This window comes from Cryptomeria japonica, chromosome 2 (genome assembly GCF_030272615.1).
Source record: "Cryptomeria japonica chromosome 2, Sugi_1.0, whole genome shotgun sequence".
Lineage (NCBI taxonomy): Eukaryota > Viridiplantae > Streptophyta > Pinopsida > Cupressales > Cupressaceae > Cryptomeria > Cryptomeria japonica.
The window spans coordinates 540,388-561,617 of NC_081406.1; the positions used below are offsets into that span (position 1 = coordinate 540,388).

The 21,230-nt window shown below is 40.7% G+C and overlaps 1 protein-coding gene across 1 annotated transcript in view; it reads right to left on the reverse strand.

Moving 5' to 3' along the window:
- LOC131073814 (myb family transcription factor PHL7) overlaps positions 1 to 21,230 on the reverse strand; it is a 74,449-nt gene that overhangs the window by 16,805 nt on the left and 36,414 nt on the right. The window contains exon 5 of the mRNA XM_058010330.2: positions 19,328 to 19,385. Within this exon, the coding sequence (XP_057866313.1) occupies positions 19,328 to 19,385 (58 nt within the window). The remainder of the gene's footprint in view (positions 1 to 19,327; positions 19,386 to 21,230) is intronic.

Genomic DNA, 21,230 nt, shown 5'->3' on the forward strand with positions numbered 1-21,230 from the left:
GTGCAAGACAACGATATCTTAATCGTTATTTATTCGGTTAATATTCAAACACGATTGCTCTTATCGTTTAGTATTTAACGATTCTTCAAATCGTTAATCATTATTGTTACGTGCAATAACGATTTCCATAATCGTCTTGAAATAGATTGACTTAAGTCGATATGCACAACGATAAATATATATCGGATTTATTTCATGAGAAACAGTCGATTCATATTGATCAAATGAAATGATCAATATAATCGATACTTATAGATACAGTGCTCATGTTCTGATTTGTATAGACAGTAATAAATATTCATTATGTATATATAGATATTCGTATATATAATAATAATGACACTTATTATTATTACATATATTAATATATATATATATATCAACAATAATATGCATTACTTATACATATGAGACTTCTCCGACCGAAGCTATAAAACATCAACACTCCCTCTTAGCTAGGGAGGAGGATTACAAGTTTTATATATATAGGAAACTACACATAGTGTAGTAGAAATCATTATATGATATCAAGAGCAATGGTCTACAAGTATCAACACTTATGATACTTACTAGAACTCAACATGCCCAAAATGGTATGTGCACTAGCATCAACCATATGATGCCTACCATAGCGATGTATGCAATCATGGCATACTCACAGATACTAAGCACTTAATATCCACCATGATATATCTCAACAATTTCAGGATATCAACCTTATGATAAAATTGTTATAAGAAATATGCACTATCATGACATGTTCGCAGATATCAACCATATGATATCTATCATGATAGATTGTAGAGTTATTCTAAAGTCGTCACCTTCCAATAACTACTAAAAATACAAGTGATTATCATTCAAAACTCGTCACTTCTTAATGATGTACACAGGTGCCCAAAATGACAGAAAGAGTTTATATTAAACATCTTTTAGAATATATTAGTACAATAACAATGCTGAGATTCAAAACTCAGAATTTTACATTTCAACCATACCAAGCTTAGCTCTGAAGTGTTCTACCTTTGTTTTGACTAGAGGCTTGGTGAGAATGTCTGTTGTTGATCTTCAGTGCTAATATATCTCAACTGAATTACCTTCCTTTCCACCATGTCTCTAACATAGTGATAAGGTATTTCAATATGTTTGGACCTGTCATGAAATACTGGGTTTACTGAAAGCTTTATACAACTCTAGTTGTCACAGTGGATAATAGTAGGACTTCAGGATTGTCCAAACAATCCTACAAAGAGTTTTCTCAACCATACTGCTTCTCGTGCTCCCATAGATGTTGCAATGTACTCTGCTTTTGTGGAGCTCTGAGCAACTAAGGATTGCTTTTTGTTAAACCAGGATATCATGGCTGATCCTAAACTGAAGCAACACCCTGATGTGCTTTTTTGATCTACAACACTTCCAGCCCAATCTGAGTCTGTATATCCGTATAAGTTTAGATCTATATTTTTATATTTTAAGCCATATCCAATTGTTCCACGAAGATATCTCAAGATGTGTTTTGTTGCAACTATATGTAACTGCTTTGGCTCACACATGAACTGACTGAGTGCATTCACAGCATAACAAATATCTGGTCTAGTATTGACCAAGTACATCAATGATCCAATCATCTGCCGGTAGAGAGTAGAATCTGTTGGTTCAGAACTTGTAGCTGCTTCTCTTAATGTGTAAATTTGTTTCCATGGGAGTGGACATAAGCTTACAATCCATCATTCCAAACCTTTTTAGAATGTCAATAGTGTATTTCCCTTGATTTAGAATGATCTCATCAGTTTGCTGCCACACTTCTAAACTGAGGAAATAGTGTAGAGGCCCTAAGTCCTTCATATCAAATTCAGCTGCAAGTTCTTATTTACATTTGATGATGAGATGCTCTTCGCCTGTTATTAACAAGTCATCAACATAAAGGATAAGAATTAACATATCTCCATTGATTACCTTAAAATAAAGATTCGGATCTGCATCATTCTTTGAGAAGCCAAGTTATGATAGATAGTGATCTATCCTTTCATACCATGCTCGAGGAGCCTGTTTGAGCCCATATAAGGCTTTCTTCAATTTGCAAACATGAGAAAGTTGTTCATGTACTACAAATCCTTCAGGTTGTTCCAAATAGACTTCCTCTTCTATCACACCGTTAAAAAATGCAATCTTTACATCCATTTGATGGATTTTCCATCCTTTAGATGCAGCAATAGCAATCACAGCTCTGACAGAAGTGTATCGAGCAACAGGAGCAAAAGTTTCTTCATAATCAATTCCCTCTTTCTGAGAGAAACCTCTGGCGACAAACCTTGCTTTGTATTTTTCAATACTTCCATCCGCAGCATGTTTGATTTTGAAAAGCCATTTAGAAGACACTACTGATTTGTTCTTAGGCCTAGGCACAATGTCCTAGACATCATTCTTGAGAATAGACTTATACTCTTCTGTCATGGCTTCTTTCCAGGCTTGATGTTGGAAGGCTTCCTCAACAGTAGAAGGTTCTGAATTAATGATTTCACTCATTAGAGCAATGTAGCTAGAGAATCTATTAGGTCTTTTACTTTCCCTGAAAGTTCCTTTTGGGGCTGCATAATTTTCAGCCTCCTCAATTATCTTCTTGGCCCACAGTGGTCTTTTCTTTGTCACATTAGTGTCCCTAGGTTCAACCATATAGTCCATAGGTTCAATGTGAGTGTTGCCTTCAGTAGGTTCGTGAGTCTCATTCTGAATCTCAGAGGAGTGATCCTTTTCACTGTATTGAGGGGATTCATCTTCTGATTCATTAACATTCTTAGATCTTTTGAATGCAACATCCTCTTCAAATATTACATCCCTGCTTAATTCAATTTGTTTTTCACTTGGAATATAGACCCTATAAGCTTTAGAAGTTTCACTATACCCAACAAAGATTCCCTTTCTCCCAAAGGGTTCTAATCTAGATCTTTTCTCTTTAGGGATGTGAATGTAAACAAGACAGCCAAAAATTCTTAAGTGACCTATGTCAGGTTTTATTCCTGTGAATGCTTCTTCAGGAGTTTTGTTATCAAGAAAGGAATGTGAACATCTATTTTGGATATATACAGCAGCACTAGAGGCTTCAGCCCAGAACGAGGTGTGAAGGTTTTGGTCATGCATCATGGATTTGGCTGCTTCTACTATAGTTATGTTTTTCCTTTCTGTAACCCCATTTTGTTGAGGGTTGTAAGGAACGGTGAACTCCCTCTTAATCCCAACATTATTACAAAAAAATTTAAAGTTTTCAGAGATGTATTCCCCCCCATTATATGAGCTAAGAGTCTTTATACTTCTACTTGAGGTGTTTTCTACTAAAGCTTTGAATTCCTTATACCTTTTAAGGACTTCATCAAACTCTTTACACTTTAGAAAATATATCCATGTCTTCCTAGAGTAATCATCTACAAAAATGACATAATACAAAAATCCTCCTAAGCAGGGTACTGACATGGGTCCACATAAATCAAAATGAACAATTTCTAATACATTTTTGGATTTACTTTCACTATTATGAAATGTGCCCTTGGTATTTTTTCCTAAGGCACACCCTTTGCAGATTCCTTCATGTTCTTGAGTCAGCTTAGGTATCCCTGTCACCATTTTCTCTATAGAAGGTAAAGCACGAAAATGAAAATGCCCTAATCATCTATGCCGCAGTTCACAAGTGTTAGAAGATTCATGAATAAGTGCTTGTGAAGGAGAGATGCAAAGTTTGTATAGGCAACCATGTCGAACTCCAATGGTGTGAACCTTCTTGATGGTTGAGTTCTTAGACCACGCTAAGACTTTTCCATCCATGAAGGTGATTCTATATCCTTTGTCTTCAAGAGGTGATATTGAGATTAGGTTGCGTTTGATGCCTGGTACGAATAGTACACCTGTTAATTGAAGGGCAATGTCTAATCTTAGTTGAATAGTACAAGTTCCAATCCCATTCACTAGGTAGTTTGAATCATCCCCAATTGTGACTTCCTAATCAGATTTTTCTATCATAGTGTCTAAGTGCTCTCTGAACCCTGTTATATGCCGAGATGCCCCACTGTCTATTACCCAGGTGTTGAGGTTGGTTGATACTTGACTAGATAGAAAAGAGTAGAATACAAGTCTTTCAGAGTCTATGTTGGGCTCACCGACTTCAGCAATTGAGGCTTGAGGCTTAGTCTGTCAGGACACTTTACAGCAATGTGACCATATTTATCACATCTAAAGCATTGTACTTTAGATAGGTCCCTCTTCCTTTTAAGAAGGATTGCTTCCTAGTTGAGTCTTTACCTCTACTCTTCTTGAAGTTATTCCTCTTTCCTCTTTTGTGAGACTAAGAGTTTAGGGCTTGCATTTCTTCATTTTGGGAGTTAATTACAGTCCCTCTAGTAGTCAATCTGGATTCTTCTTGTATACAATTAGTCTTTAATCGATCAAATTTGGGGAGTTTGGATCAAGCACTAATTCCTTGAATAAAAGATTCCCAAGAAGTGGGAAGTCCGTTGAGTGTCGGCATAGTCAACTCCTTGCTATCGAATGTGTGACCAATAGTAGATAATTGGTTTCTTAGTTCCGTTATCCTCATGAAATATGAAGTGATAGTTTCACTTTGGTTCATTTTGATGTGGTGTAGTTGCTGTTTTAGAGCAAGAATCCTGCTAGTATTATTTATCTCAAACATGTTCTCTAGTGTTGAAAACATTAGATAAGCAGTATCTAATTTTGAGATAATTGGAACAATGTGATCTTTTACTACATGTTCTCTAGTGTTGAAAGTATCAGATAAGCAGTATCTAATTTTGAGATAATTGGAACAATGTGATCTTTTACTCCATCCACCAATAGTTTCATAGCTTTATTATTATTTCTTGTCCATAGGAGTTTTTCGTCTTCTTCATCGGGCATGGGTAAGGCCTTTTCCACAAGAGTGTTTAATTCATGTTCCTTTAATGTGAGCATCATTCTAAACTTCCAAGATACAAAATTTGCAGCTCCTTCAAGTCGGTCCTCTAGCCTAACTCCACTCACCATTTTGACAAATATAGAAATCTAGAGATTTTAATGAAGTTTGGTTGTTTCCCTTTTATAAATCTGATCGGGTCTTTTCTTCAAACTAGCTCTAATACCATGTTAAAGTTTGGATGAAATTAGATATGTGAACAGTTTGTTTTTTTTTACTTAGTTCTTACTAAACGATATGTCAATGAACTCTTGAATGCAGGTTGCTGCACATATGAAGGGAACACAACTTACTGCATAATCTATATGAGAGTCTGTTGTATGAGGCAGATCGATATCTAAAAGGCTTGCACTTATAATTACTGTACTTACCTTATTAAACTCGAACTGCACCATATTATATACCTTACGGTATAGGCATGTCAATGGACAGACATGTCTCGACGTACGTGGAGGCATGTCTACTTGCACTTATAATTACTGTACTTACCTTATTAAACTCGAACTGCACCATATTATATACCTTACAGTATAGGCATCTCAATGGACAGACATGCCTCTACGTACGTGGAGACATGTCGAGGAATAGACATGCCTCCACGTACGTGGAGACATGCCTCTTCATTGCGATGTCTCTACACCTAAGGTTTGTGCAAGACAACGATATCTTAATCGTTATTTATTCAGTTAATATTCAAACACGATTTCTCTTATCGTTAATCATTATTGTTACATGCAATAACGATTTCAATAATCTTCTTGAAAGAGATCGACTTAAGTCGATATGCACAACGATAAATATATATTGGATTTATTTCATGAGTGTTAGGGGTAAATAACTTATGTTAGTAAGAATGATAGTTATAATTGTGTTCATGTCGTGTTTATGGTTATGTTGTGTCGCCGAGAGGTTCCCATCGGGTAGGTGGGAGTTGGTGACAGTTGGCAACTTGGCCAACCGTCAGGTCTATATATTGTTTGGATGGAACCTCGGCAGGGGAGATCGTGTATGGATATATTCTGGATAATTCAATAAAGATATAACTCTTCCAGTCTAATTGTTTATCATTACTACTTATGCTGTGATATGTGAATGTTTTGTTACTTGAATAACTGGTACGTGTGGAAAACACTGTGTTATCTGTGAGTGTTACCAACCTTACATTAAGGAATAAACATTTTGGCGCCATTGCATGAACGAACCTGGAGATAACTATGGCGGCAAGCGGAAGGTATTAATGGGCCGGCCATTCAACCAGCAATTAATTGTCGTGGACAGCGACATGCACGAAGAGATTACCACAGAAGAGGCACAAGAGGATCAGTTGACGGCAGACTTGGTAGAGTTGTGGAACGTGTCGATCACGCAGTACGTGCAGAGAGAGGCTCGGGAGAGAGCCGTCTCGGAAGGCACGGTACGTGGTGAACTCACCGTCAGCACTCCCGTCTTTGACCTGCTCGGAAGTATTCCAAGGTTACTCGCGCGAAATCTGATTACCCTTCAAGACCGAAGGGAGGAAACTGCAAGAGAACTCCATCGGCAACAAGTACTCCGAAGGTACGAGGAGCGGAGCCGTAGGGAGGAAGAGGAGAGGGAGGCGAGTCGACGCCATACCTCTGGCACTTGATGCCCCTACGGCCAAACAAGGACAAACATACCACTGCCACCAAAGGAGTAGACGAGGGAACTGTACAGAGATCTCTCCGCATAAAAGAACAGGCCGAACGGAGACAACAGCTAAGGGAGGTTACTGACTCCAAGAGCCCGAAGAAACGCAGCAGAAGTCGGAGTGTGAGTCGGAGTCGTAGTCTGGAGAGACAAAGGCCGTATACGTGGAAGGAGTTGGTCGAGGTCACCAGGAACCTGCCACTTCTAGACGTAGCGGAGGAAGATCTTGCTGACTAGGCCCCACACTTGACGTCAAGTGAAGAGGACTTCGGAGCCGAGTCGTAGAGCAACCCGTCGGAATATTCTGAACAAGGAGAGGAGGCGGTACGGGACCTACACGAAGAGATCGCCACTATTTTTGAAGCAACATTATCTAGCATCAGGAATTTGTCCTTGTCAGAGGGCATCAAAATAAGAGGGTCAGATCCAAAAACCTCGGGAAGGAGGGACTATAGGAGCGAGGATGACCAAAGCCCTGCGGACAGGGGTCCAACCAGACCAAGAGCGTACGGTACTTCCCGGACACATAATACCTTTCTAGCATATAGTCACTTCCAAGCGCTACATAAAACCCTCCAGGCAAGAACAATGGCACACACCCCAGAGAAACAAAAGCTTCCAAAATTCATGGGCGATGGGTCAGAGGACCCCGTACGGCATTGTAAGACATGCGTGACCATTTGGGAGGCAAATGGCCAGGATGACCGGGATTACTGGTTGAAGGCATTTCCAGCCACTCTGCGAGGAATGGCCATTGACTGGTATATGGACTTGGATGCCCAGTATAAAACGTCCTAGAACAATCTGAAGAAGGCTTTCGAAGAGGATTTCAAACTCCTACGGGACGACAATGAAATTGTGGCAGAGATTTACAATACCAAGCAAGGAAAAAGTGAAAGAGTGCGGGAATATAGTAGAAGGTTGAGGGAACTGCTCCATCTAATGGAGAACCAGCCGGCTGATGGCCTCAAGAAGAGATGGTTGTTGAAGGATTGGTACCATCCCTCAGACGGAAGATGAAGGTGGTCCCCCCGCCCTCGTATGATGAAGCATACAACCGTGAGATGGATATTGAAAGCGAAAATAAGATCTCGAGGGAAGCGTCGGGTGAGCAATGGTGATAGTACGGATGAAGACAGTGATGGGGAGTCCAAAACCGTGCAAGCACTCCGAAGGGATATGATGAGGATGATGAAAGAACTAAAGGCTGGCAAAGAAGGTGGCAGGGAAGGAAAGGAGAGTTGTCCCCGCAAAGCCTTCTGTGACATCTGCCAAGTAATGGGACATTCCATTAAGGAATGCCCGTACAACTTGAAAGCACGGAGCACATAAGTGCTCTACGCCCAACCCAACCAAGTCACACCGCCAGCGACACCTCCGAAGCCGGCAGCAAACTCTGACGCCTCTCCTAGAGGGTACAGAAACAATCGACGGGGTAACAACAGGTCCAATAATAACACGCCAAGGAGTAGAATTCAATACGACGCGAAGGGATGACCCATGATTCAATGTAGGAAGTGCAACGAATGGGGTCACTTTGCGCGGGAATGTCAAAACGGGGGTGACGCAGGAAGTTTGTTGTGCAAATGGTGCAGTCCAGGGAATCATGAGGACATAGACTGTCCAAGGCAAAAAGGGCTGAATATGCTGGAGGTGGAAGGACCAAGGGAAGGCGTATTGGCAATCACAAGATTGCAAAACAAAAAATCCATGTATCCTGACCCTCGCACGGAGAAGGAAAGACTCCAAGAAGCCAGGGCGGATATCGAGCGAGCAATGGCAGAAGAGCGGAGGGCCTCACACCCGGCTGCCAGTACACCACTCCGGTCAGGACCAGAGAAAACTATCATTAAGCAGATGTTACAGACCACAATACCCGCACGAGTATCCGACCTTCTACAAACCATGCCACAGTTGAGGATGGCCCTGACGAATGCAGTCGGTGACACCACCGTCGGCCAGGAACACCGGACGATGATAGAACCACATAGTACGTCTCCGGTGAAGGAACTTGGTACGAACGCCATGGACCCTATGCTACTCACGATAAGCATTGGACGAAAACCTGTCATGGTGGAGATGGACGTAATGGGGCAAAAGCTCACAAACACCATTGTGGATGGCGGGTCCGGAGTCGACGTACTACCGGAGGAAACATGGAGAAGCCTTGGCAAGCCTACTCTTTGGCCACCAACATTCCATCTCGTTGGTGCAGACCAACACGGTATCAAACCTCTCGATACTCTCATGGCACAAAAGGTAGTGTTTGGGACACAACAATTCATTTTGGACTTTGTATTCATCCCACTGGAGAGAAAAGCATATGACGCCCTTCTGGGAAGGGGGTGGCTAATCATGGCTAGAGCCAATCATAACTGGAAGAAGAATACACTCTCAATCGAGAGTGAAGGCCATAAGTATATGATTGACCTGAGCAATCAGTTCGTCAGTGAAGAGCTCGCGTCATCTAACTCCGACTCGAAGGACTCGAATAGATGGGAGTGGGGTTCCGAAGGAGACAAAGGAGGGAGGGAGCCCAACGAAAAAGGAGTATTAGAACTGGACGGATGCTCCGAGGATGGAACTAGTTCGCTGGTCGGGCTCTTCCATTGGCAGATGGAGGACTACAAGGTCTTCCACCCAAAGTGCCACATGTTGCAAGTATGCGAGATTAGGGAATCAAGTGACAGGATGGACGAACAGTCATTTCCACCGGAGTACGGTAGGTACTAGGAGGGAATGGCACGAGTGGATGACACATCAGCCCACCAGTTTGAACGAGACAAACCCATCAAGTACAAGGAAAGGGGGGTATTAAAAGTTAGGGAAGGGAGATATATGGAGAGGAGAAAAAGGTCAGGGTCAGCAAGTATTAAAAAATTAAAATGCCAGGCAAAAATAAAGGAAATAAGTAAGGAAAAAATACGACGGATAAAAAGGCATTTATTTTATATTAAATTAATAAAGCATTTATGCCTAACCCTAACCCTGGCAAAAGCCAGTAATTATAAAGACCCCCAAGAGGCCCATTTGGATACAGAGCAGAGAAGAAAGCTAAGCAAACCTGGTAGCAAGGCGAAATTGAGAGGACGAAGACAGGTAACCGTACGGTCGGGCATAGGAGGGGAATTAAGTCTGTACACCATACGAATTGATCGTACAGACATGGAGGCATGTGAAGAAGCATTGGCAAATCCGTACGACGTATGGATTGCCCGAACTGGGAAGCGGGAGAGTCAAACGCCTAAACCGTACGGCGTACGGCCGACACATACGGGTGTGATAGAAGAAAACAAAGGGCAACTGAATAACCTGTACAGTGTACGGTGTACGGAAAGCATATCACAAGAAAGTGTGTGGTGTACAGTAGTCATATCTGATCTGTACGGGTGGCATCGAATTCAACTACGTACGACAACCTCGGCATCATAGTCCGTACGAAGTTCAGTGCAAACCGTACAGTAAGCTAAGAAGTCGGTACAACAGTGTACGGCAGCCAACACATGGAAGGAGGAAGTCGTACGGACATGGAAACAAGTACCGTACGGTACCGTATGAAGACCAGCACACAATAGTCCGTACACATAGGCAACAGGCAGGTATAAGAAGTAAGAGGGTCATTTGGCAAATCAAACTACGGAATCTGTATGGTGAGAAGGCAGTGGATAGTACAATGGGCCGTACAAATTGGCGAAGCACACTTTCCAACAGTTATAATAACGACCAAGGACGGGACAAAGGAAGGAGAACAGAACAAGGCAATTACAGTGCAGCCATGACTGCCACAGATCCAGGTAGCAGCAAGAAAGCCAGGAACAGGCCAAAGGTACAGAAGGATTTAGAGGGAATCACAACGGAGAATGTAGCATTTGAGAGTGTGACCGGCAGCGAATGTCGTACCTGGTGGGAAGAAACTCCTCCAGACCATGTGATAAAGGACTCCCTCAGGAAGGCTCAGGTAGACCATGCCATCCAAATGCCCACGTTCAGCATCAAGGATTTTGAGCCAGTACTACGGACTATGGTGTCCGGATATAACCCGCAAGAACGAGCCTCCATCATTCAGTTTCAGGGATGCACGGTGCGAGTTTCTTTTAAACCGGAGGATTTCAGGAGGGTATTTGGTATACCCGAGAAGGGGGCATCTGCGGCCAAACCAACCAAAAAACTCACCAAGGAAAAAAAGAAATGGTTGATGGATTTGGTATGCAGGGACGACCTCGCAGAGGAATAGTGGAAGAGTGTCTGGTCTGACGGCAGGGGGGTGAAGCGTACGTTTATTGCACTAGGAGAATGGAGAATGCTAATGGACCTGGTAAAAAGTCGCCTTACAGGAGCCAGTCGCGCATCCAACAGAGATGTTTGGATGATAGGGTTAATGAACGGGATTAAGTGTGGGAAAGTATACAACTGGGGGCAACTCCTGGCAGAAAGAATCCATGACTTTCTCAAACTGGAACACAAGACATTCTACATGTGCCATCATGCCATCAGCATGTTCCTGGACACCGTACGCCTACAAGTACCACCAGAAATGTGGGGAACCTTCGAACTGCATGGATGGGTGGAACCAAATAAACCTAACATGTACTACTATACCCACCTGGACACATTAGGTGACACCGCACAGCCGACCAAAAAGAGAAGAAAACTAGACGGATCCATAGAGGTCGAAGATGTCAGCAGCGCAAAGGATTCGGAGGAGGAAGTGGAAGAGATTGAGGAGCAGGAAAGTGGTGATGAGGGGTTCCATATGGCAGGACACACAGCTGCTAAGGATGAAGGGGAAGTAGAGTCGCAGCAGTAGGAAGAGGAGGAAGAGGAGGATCAGCATGGAGGGTTACAGGCACAATGGAAGAGTACAAGGGTAAAGTTCACACCTCTGAAATTATCCTCGGCACACTTGGTACCGCAGGAAGCGCTTACGATGGCCAGCCTCGTGGGAGACGTACAACCAGTAGGGGTGTTGTTCCGAAAAATCAACGAAGGGGAACCACCAGCACAGCGGCGAGTATCATTACCACAAATCAGCTTGGTTGTACTTGCAGCAGAAGCCACGGAGGGTACTGTTGACGTGTATTTTGTACACTATCAAACACAGAATAAAATACCCAAGGGTAACTTATCCTCTCTTGAGTAAAGCCTCTGATTGCTGAAGATATCGCGGAAAAGGATCAATCAAGATGACTCCAAGGTTCTTCGTTGTAGGATCTCTACGTGTGGATAAGCTCTCTGTGGTATGATGTGATTTGCTGGAATCACAAGGGGATTTACACTTGATGACTGAACTTGTGATCTGCTTTGAATATTTGCTGGAACACAGGATTTTACTGCCTTAGACTTGAAAAAGAAAAAAAAATGAGGGCAAGGAAAGGATCTAATCCTAACACTAAGAATGTAAGAGCAATGAATGATCTTTGATGAAATTCTAACTAAGTCTTGTTTTGACATCACAGGACCATCTCCACAAGGTTAGTGCGATCTTCGAAGGAAAGCTTTATGATGTTCAAATCATCACTACAGGCATAGACACCATCAGGTTGATGCATATCAATGAAGAAGCGACAATTGAAGTTAAGCTTAAGCTGAATTATTCCAGTTGACTACACAAGGCAAGTCTGCAATCAACAAACTGCTAGTATTATGGATATACGAATTTCACCATCAATCAAACACATTTCTTCCACTCATCTAATAACACGAAATCAAATACGAGAAGTATAGAGACCATGCAAATTGTTGAATCGACCCATAAATTTCACCATTTCTTCAATGAAGTTACAAGTCTTTTACAGCAACATCTTGGCAACAATCTTTGCCTTCTCTCTCTACTCTACTCTAATTGCTATTCTATCAACTAGCTAATCACCTTCTAACTACTCTCTATCTGTCTTCTATTAACTGTTTCTATATCTATTGCCTTTACAAATGAAATGTCAGGGCTTATATAGTGCCCATAATACAATTCGATGGCTTATAGATCAATTCGAGATCAATGGCCAAGATTTTACAATGAAAACCCTAATTTGGGTTTGTTACAACCATTACATAACATTTAATGCTTGACCAATGATAAAATTGTATTGCTTGGACACATGTCCTCTCTGGAAAATTCCACCAATGGATAGTTGGGGTAGGTACATAGAAGTTTGTGCCATCACCCATGAGTTAGGTACATTGAATCTGGACATGCTGAGGTGGATCAATCCGACTGGAGAAGTGATGACTAGGATGCCACCTCGTCTGACACTTGTAACTTGGTAGATATTCAACTTGATGTTGTTGAGAAGCTAGCTTTAATTAATTCATCTGGAACTATCTGCTTCTTCAACGAACCCTTGCTCTGACTTCTTGTGTCCTTGATGTGCAGAATAATGATGTACCTCGCCTTGGAATGCTGGATTGGAAGAGGTCGCCCTTGTTGATGTTTGATCGAACAAAGACATCCTCGTCGATGCTAGACTGGAGGAGGTCGCCCTTCTCCTGGCTTGATTTTCCTTGAGGAGAGCCTTCCGACTTGTAGATCCTTAGAGCTTGGGAGTCGCCATCTTGATACCTACAAAACATTTCACAATTAGTAATATATCTTGAAATCTAAAAATTAAACTTTAAAAGGAAGATTCAAGATTTTAATTAGGAAACTTCATGATAAATCTTGAGTTATCATTTCCTAATTAACCATGTAATACTTAGATTTTTCCAAAAAAAATGTCTTAAAAAATCAAACCTTGAATGAGGGTGTCAAGATGATTTCGCCATACCTCCTCTTGAGTATTAAACTCTAAGAAAAGATGTAAAAATAGATGAATTTTGCTAGGCAAAGTGTAGATCAAAGCTCTCCCTTGGATAAAATGCACCTCCTTTAGTCTTCACAAGCATCAACTCCACCACCTTTAGTTTTCAACACTTGAGGTTAATTCGCCCCAACTAGACCAGATTTCGCACCCTCTTCTTGATCTCCAAATCGCACTTGAAAGGATGATTGAATGATTTGAATTGTGAAACAACACCTCCAATATATAGAGCGCTCACCTTCCACTTACCCATGAGGCCAACCTTGCAAATAAAAGGTGAAATAATAAATAAAACCTCAAAAGGAGTAGGCCGACTTGTCAAATAAAGGCAAAATAATGCCTTGTGCGCTCAACTTTTAATTTTTAATTTCACAAAAATTAATTTTAAATGCCTTTATAATAGAAATTCGATTTTTTGAGGCCCAAAATTAATTTATTAAATGCCAATTTAATTAATTTTTTCAAATATTCCAAAGTTAGCAATTTTGGCATCTAATGCGATTTGGAGGATATTAATGCCCAAATATGGTAAAAAATAATGAATGCCATTAACTTCGCTCTTGTCCCTTGGAGAGGGACAGGAGCACTTTTCTCAATCCAGGCCTTGCATTCCTCATTTTCACGTTCAAAACTTCATCTAGGCATTTTAAAATGACATTTTTGATTGGAGTCTTGAGTTTAATTCACTTGATCTTTTAGAAGGGACGTGCCTTAGGACATTTTCGCCCTGGACCCTGGGTGAGGGACAGGAGCACTTTTTTTACTTTTGTCCTCAATCCTTCATCTTTCATTTGTCGATTCTTGTTGTGGAGTGAGCAATGATCTCTTTCACTTGTTCCATGCATGCCCAACTCGTTTTTGCAAGGCAAAATGAATGTTCCAAGGATTTTCGCCCTGGTCCCTTGGTGAGGGACAGGAGCACTTTTTGTATTTTAGGCTAGGATTCTCAAGTTTTGAAGTCAAATCTTTGTTCACCATGCTTTAGAAGATCCTTCCCATCTCGCACAACCTTGCCTTAGCAAAATCTCGGAGGGAAATTGTTGATTTTATAAAAATCGCCCTAGTCCTTCAGTGAGGGACAGGAGCACTTTTGAGTCCTTGTGCAAATTCTTGATCACATTAATCTTCGAATTACCCTCCAGGCGTAGAATATCACATTTCACTCCTTCTTGAGTCCTGGAAACAAAATTAGCATTTCAAAATGTAAGGCAAATGGGCATATTTGGAAATTTCGCTCTGGTCCCTTGGAGAGGGACAGGAGCACTTTTGCCAATTGTCATCAAAACTTGCAAATCTTGTATCTCAATTCCACCTCGAAGCATTTTAAACATCATTTCAAACTTGCGCCTTGGCCTAGGTTTGTCCAAAATCAGCGAGAAAGGCTAGATAATATGTTTTTCGCCCTAGTCCCTTAGTGAGGGACGGGAGCTCTTTTGCAATTTCAAGCCTATCCGTCCTTTGCTAGCCTTCCAAATTATCTTCAATGGGCTAATCATGTCTTCTTCCATTCATTTCAATCACAAACTTGCCTTGGCTTTGCAAGAAATTCATACTTTTTGGAAAATCACTCTGAACCCTTGGAGAGGGACGGGAGCACTTTTTGTCATTTGGGTTGATTTACTTCTTTGTGAACCGCTTAAATTATATTCAATGGACAAAACATGCTTCCCTTGACCTCCTCAAATCGTAAAATTGTCTTGATCCTGCAAGAACAGTGCAAATTTGAAAATCAAGCTCCGGTCCTTCAGTGAGGGACAGGAGCACTTTTTGCCCTCTAAGCCAAAATGCTTCATCTTTCATCTCGAAATTCTTGGCTAAGGAAGATATCATCTTGTTATACGCCATGAATAAGAGTTCAAGCCCAAGAAAGGTTTAAAAATGTGTATATAAAGAAAATCGCTCTGGTCCGTCAGAGAGGGACAGGAGTGCTTTTACCTTTCTAGACAAAAACTCCATCATTTCATCGTCTTTGATCAAGTCTGGATGCTCTATCACGTTCATTTTGTCCTCCATCATGCCTTTGATGTTTCAATTTGACCAAACAAGGTCAGGAATGACTCCAATAAGCTTTTTCGCCCTGGACCCTTGGTGAGGGACAGGAGCACTTCGCCTTGGTCCCTTGGAGAGGTACAGGAGCGCTTTTACCTTTCTGGATCCTCAGTGAAGGACAAGAGCGAAATTTGACTATTTGAACTCTCTATCAGGATAATTTTTATGGAATATAACATTTAAGTATAAGAAAGGAAATGTCACTTATACTTTAAGTTATATTCCATATATACTTTCAGGATGTTTGAGAGTGGTTTCAGACCTCCAGGAGTTATATTGCAAAATCTAGTTTTTTGAGGTTTTTCAGTTTTCAGACTTAGTCAAATTTCAGGATCAGGATTCTCAGACTTAGCCAATTTTCAGGATCAGGACTCTCAGACCTAGCCAAAATTTCAGGATTAGGACATCACTCAAGCAGGACCTGCTATCCTATTGATCTCCCCGACAGCACTCAAAAATTGCAAAGGCCAACTGACAAAAACCCTAAAAGACCTAAAGAACAAACCCTAGAGCAATGGGGCGATGTGTGAAAACGTCACAACAGGTACCAGTACGGTAGACATAATGGCGCAGCAGGGAATTGGTACGGCAGACATTGGTACGGTGCCAACAAGTACATGTACAACATCAGCAAGTACTGATACTGTACTAGCATGTATGGGTACAATGTCAGCATGTACTGGTACGGTACCTGCATGTGCGAGTACAATGTCAGCAGGTACTCATACGATTCTAGCATGTACTGGTACGGTTCTAGCAGGTACTGATACGGCTTCAGCAGGTACTAGAACGACACCAGTAGGGAAGGAGGAGGTAGGGAATATATCGATGGTTGGGGATAACCTGGAGGCATTGGTAGCACTGGAGACACTCTCGGATGAAGATATAGATGCCTCGCTAGACGGATGGCTGGGGCAGTTCGCACTCACTTCACACCTTCCCCCCTCCCCCGCACTACACAGCATGGCCATGGGGGTGCACCTGGCACCAGACAGAACTATTACTATCACAGACCAAGACGTGGGGATGTCTGTTGACCGAGAGCATCAGGCTCCAGGAAGTGGCGGGCAAGACCAAAAGAGCAGCTATGATGGGGAAAGCAGGCCAGAAGGTGCACTGGCAGGGCTCCACCTCACTCCATCAGATCCGAGTGATCCAGCAGGTTCACTCCAGCGATTCCTTGGAGAGCTACAGGGGCTTTCCGATGTTGCATGGGGAATGGCACAGTTGACTAGGCAGATGGAGGCCAACAACTCCGCCGACGCTACGCAACTATGTCACTTCATGACTACGGGGTGTGCAGATGAGTTTGCATGCCACTTCGAGCAGCAAGGGTGGTCGGATCGTAGTACACCAAAAATGGTTCAGGAATGGACTCACAGGCACCTTGTGGGAGGCAAGGGCACTTTGGGCACCACCTTCCACGGCATGGAGGGGGCCTTCCGGGATGTGTACTTGTGGATGCGGTGGCACCAAATGGAGCAGGAGGCCCAGCGGCTGTATATAACAAAACTGGAGAAGGAAGGGGAGAAGCATGCACAGTTGGCTGCAGTAGAAAGGAACCTGCGGAATGAGTTGGAAATGAAGATGACCACCTATGAGGCCCGTTGCAGCATGCAGAAGGAGGTGCAAGTACTGGCAGCCAAGGTGGCAGAGCTCACCTCACAAATAGAGCATAAAGATAAGAAATTGTTGGAAGCTGCCCACAGGGTAAAGAAGGCACAGGAACGGCAGCTGCTGGCAGAAAAGAACCTAAGACTTCACACTGGACAACAACCTTCTTCTCCGGCCACTATAGGGACGCCTCCTCCCTCTTCTCGATCCTAGTTTATGTTTTGTATTTCAGCTCTTATTGTCTTAGTCGTCTGGAAGACGACTACTTTTTGGGGGGGCTAATGTTAGGGGTAAATAACTTATGTTAGTAAGAATGATAGTTATAATTGTGTTCATGTCGTGTTTATGGTTATGTTGCGTCGCCGAGAGGTTCCCGTCGGGTAGTTGGGAGTTGGTGACGGTTGGCAACTTGGCCAACCGTAGGGTCTATATATTGTTTGGATGGAACCTCGGCAAGGGAGATTGTGTATGGATATATTCTGGATAATTCAATAAAGATGTAACTCTTCTGGTCTAGTTGTTTATCATTACTACTTATGCTATGATATGTGAATGTTCTGTTACTTGAATAACCGGTACGTGTGGAAAACACTGTGTTATCTATGAGTGTTACGAACCTTACATTAAGGACTAAACAATGAGAAAAAGTCGATTCATATTGATCAAATGAAATGATCAATATAATCGATACTTATAGATACAGTGCCCATGTTCTGATTTGTATAGACAGTAATAAATATTCATTATGTATATATAGATATTCATATATATAATAATAATGACACTTATTATTATTACATATATTTGTAATAATTAATATATATATATATATATATATATATCAACGATAATATGCATTACTTATACATATGAGACTTCTCTGACTGAAGCTATAAAACATCAACAAGAATATCGCACTAGTCTTGTGGAGATGTTTGTTGCATGTCAAAGAAAAACTTCGTTGAATTTCATCAAAGATTGTCCATTGCTCTTACATTCCTAGAGTTAGATTAAGATTCCTAAACCCTATCTTTTTTTCCCTTTTTTTCAAATCAAGTGAAATTCCACATACCAGAAATATTCAAGCACATTCAAGATTCAACGTAAGTCCCCTTGTTATCCCAGCAATATCACATCAAACAACTGATGTATCCAAGAGCACATCAAGACCTGACATTCGGAACCTTGGAGTCTTCCAATTGATCACGAAGTTTAGCATTTAGGAAGACTTTGTTCAAGAGAGGATAGAATACTTAATATTTTATTCTGTGTTAGAGGTGTCTAAAAACACATCAACAAGTACCTCACTACATGAATGGATTGATGAAGTCTATCTCTCCACCTCCAATTTATGAAACTAATGAACTATGGTGTACTGAGTGCAAAAGTGAAGATCACACCGAAGGTAACTATCCTAAAAAAAAAATATTTTGTGAGATTTGCCAAGTTATGGGTCATTCAATAAAAGAATGCCTATATAATTTGAGGCCAGAGAGCACACTAGTATTCTTTACACAAGAGCAATCCACTCCACCAAAGCCAACAATCAATTAATAGATAGTCAAGTAAACCATAATAGACATTGTATACTAACTACACGGCATTCTAGACCTAGGTGTGTTGGCATTTAGATGAAGAACTAGACTTTCCTTTAACCTATGGATCAATACACAAAGTCAAGAAAAGGTGTAAAAGATAAAGAAACTAAAGCTACCTACATACTTTTACATTACAAATGCCACTAGCATCAACCTTTTGTTTGAGGAGTCGTCTAAATGAAGAGGGATAAATGTTTCCCATTCATTACAAATGTCAATGAATTATATGGAAGTTGGGTTCTTGTTGATGTAGCATACTGATGTTGCAGAAATATCATAAATGTTATTTTGGGAGTTAAAGTTTCTGATGAAGGGGTTGCTAATGTTTGAATTAATTTTGTAAGTTTTGGGTTAGGCTTGCAAGTTTTCATCTAGACCCCACATGGTTTTCATTTTGAATTTCGTAGGTATAGCAGTGATGGTGGTTGTTTCTTCTTTTTATGATTAAAAAATATTTTACTTATGTTGCAATGTTTTCCTTCAGCTAGATACCTAAAAAAGATCAAAGGTGGTGTGAAGTCAAACAGACATAATAGGAAAATGATAACCCGGGACAAATCTACAATAAAACATAGAAGATTAAGCACTAAGGTTCTAAATAATATAACTAAAGCAAGATTACATGTGGACAAAAGAAAATTTACGTTTTCAACTCCAATGATGAGATGTCATTGTGCACATTTCTTGCTTTCTCCGTGCTTCCTGTCACATTTAACACCAAAAGACTATATCATTAAGAAAAAGGCAAACAGATAATTTCTTTATAAAATCTAGCAAAGAAATATGCACTACTTTTCTACAGATTCAAAAAATAAGAAGCCCCATGAAGTGGTGTTTTCTAAAATTAAACTAAACACCACAATATTCTATGGTTTTTAATCACATTCAGAAGTTAGATCCTCTAATATTACCAGGGAACCATTTGATTTGGTAAAAAATGTAGATTAACAAGGGTGTTTCTCGATAGACTGTTTGAAAACTAAGTCCTAGTAGAAATTATCTCAAATTTCTAAAGAAAAAGTTTGTTCAATGTTCAAATGTCTCTCTTGATGATCAGAAAAAGCTATCTCAATGTTTGTGTTGCATGTATGTTCCATCACTATCCAAGGTTTGAAAAACTGGGAACAAGCCACTTTGTGGATGGCTTTGGTAAATTTTTCCTACCTGACTCTCAACAAGTTTAAACCATCATGTTTACTGTATAATCTGTTATGCTATTTTCCTACCTGACTCTCTACAACTTCGAACCATCATGTTTACTGTATAATCTATTATGCCCAGGACTGGAGATGCATCTTAATTTTAAATAAAGGAAGTTTGTAGACAATTAGGAACAAGTATCCTTCAAAAAAACTATGATAGCATTATTAAGAACTGCAGTATTCTAGCTAGCTGGCTATTTTTCCATGTCACATACTAAACAGTCTTTCTTTTTCTTTATTGTTTATTGAAGATGTGTCAAATGTTCGTTTTGACTTTTCTTAAGATAAAAGTACTATACAATCCCATTGACCTGTTTGCTCATCTATGTATCCCATATGAAATTTTAATATTGTGTCAAGTTTAAAGCCAATATCTGTCATTTCCCCGAGGGCAGGTCATGTTGTTTCTATTATAATAATTGAGAGTTTGATATTTACAAAGGAGACAAAAGACTCCTTAAATAGAGAATACAAAACAATCTTTCCATAATTGAAACGACCATATAAAGAAACACAAAAGACATAATCAGAAGTTTCTAAATACTAACTAAACGACTAAGATGACCATTATAAAAACATTACAATATTATTTTAATGCCCTCCCTTAATGGTCATCGTACTAACAACCCTACAGAAGACAGTCTACAAGTCTTTTGGTCCTGAATGCATAAAAGGCCACTCCCTTCTCTTCAGAACATTCCATGACAAGAGCCTGCTGAGAAGACCCTCCCTGGTTTTACTGATCTTCTAGATAAGACCAAGATTACCACAATCCTTCCAACTTGACGTTTGGGTAACAAAGCTATTTCTTTTTTATTTTGCAAACTTATTATATCTTTAAATTCATTTTTTAGAATATTATAGCACATTTTTCTTGCATTTTGCAACCTTATTATATAATATCGATTAGCAATAGGAGACCCACGATACAAATTGATAATAATTATCAATCCCTCCTTGTAGCCAGAGACACCGAGAGCAGCTTTTCAAACTGAATCCCCGATTTTGAGGAAAAATCATCAAACCCTCCACTACTTCAGAAAAACAGCTGCGATTTTTTCAAAAAATCGTCAAAACTTTTGCAAATGAGCACTACGACCCAAAACAGACTGCAAGAAACCATGATTTTTGTGGAAAGAATAATGCAAAACCCTTCAGAAATTCCAGTTTGCACAGTACCCACGAATTTGTGTGAAAAAAAAAAAGGGTAAAAAACAAAAATAAACCGACAAACTATTTGCAGCTTGCTGCAGACAGAGATAACCACGACACAAACAAAACATGGCTCGAACTGGAAACCCCAGACAATATGCAGCCAAAAAAACAAATCCACGAACTCAGAAAA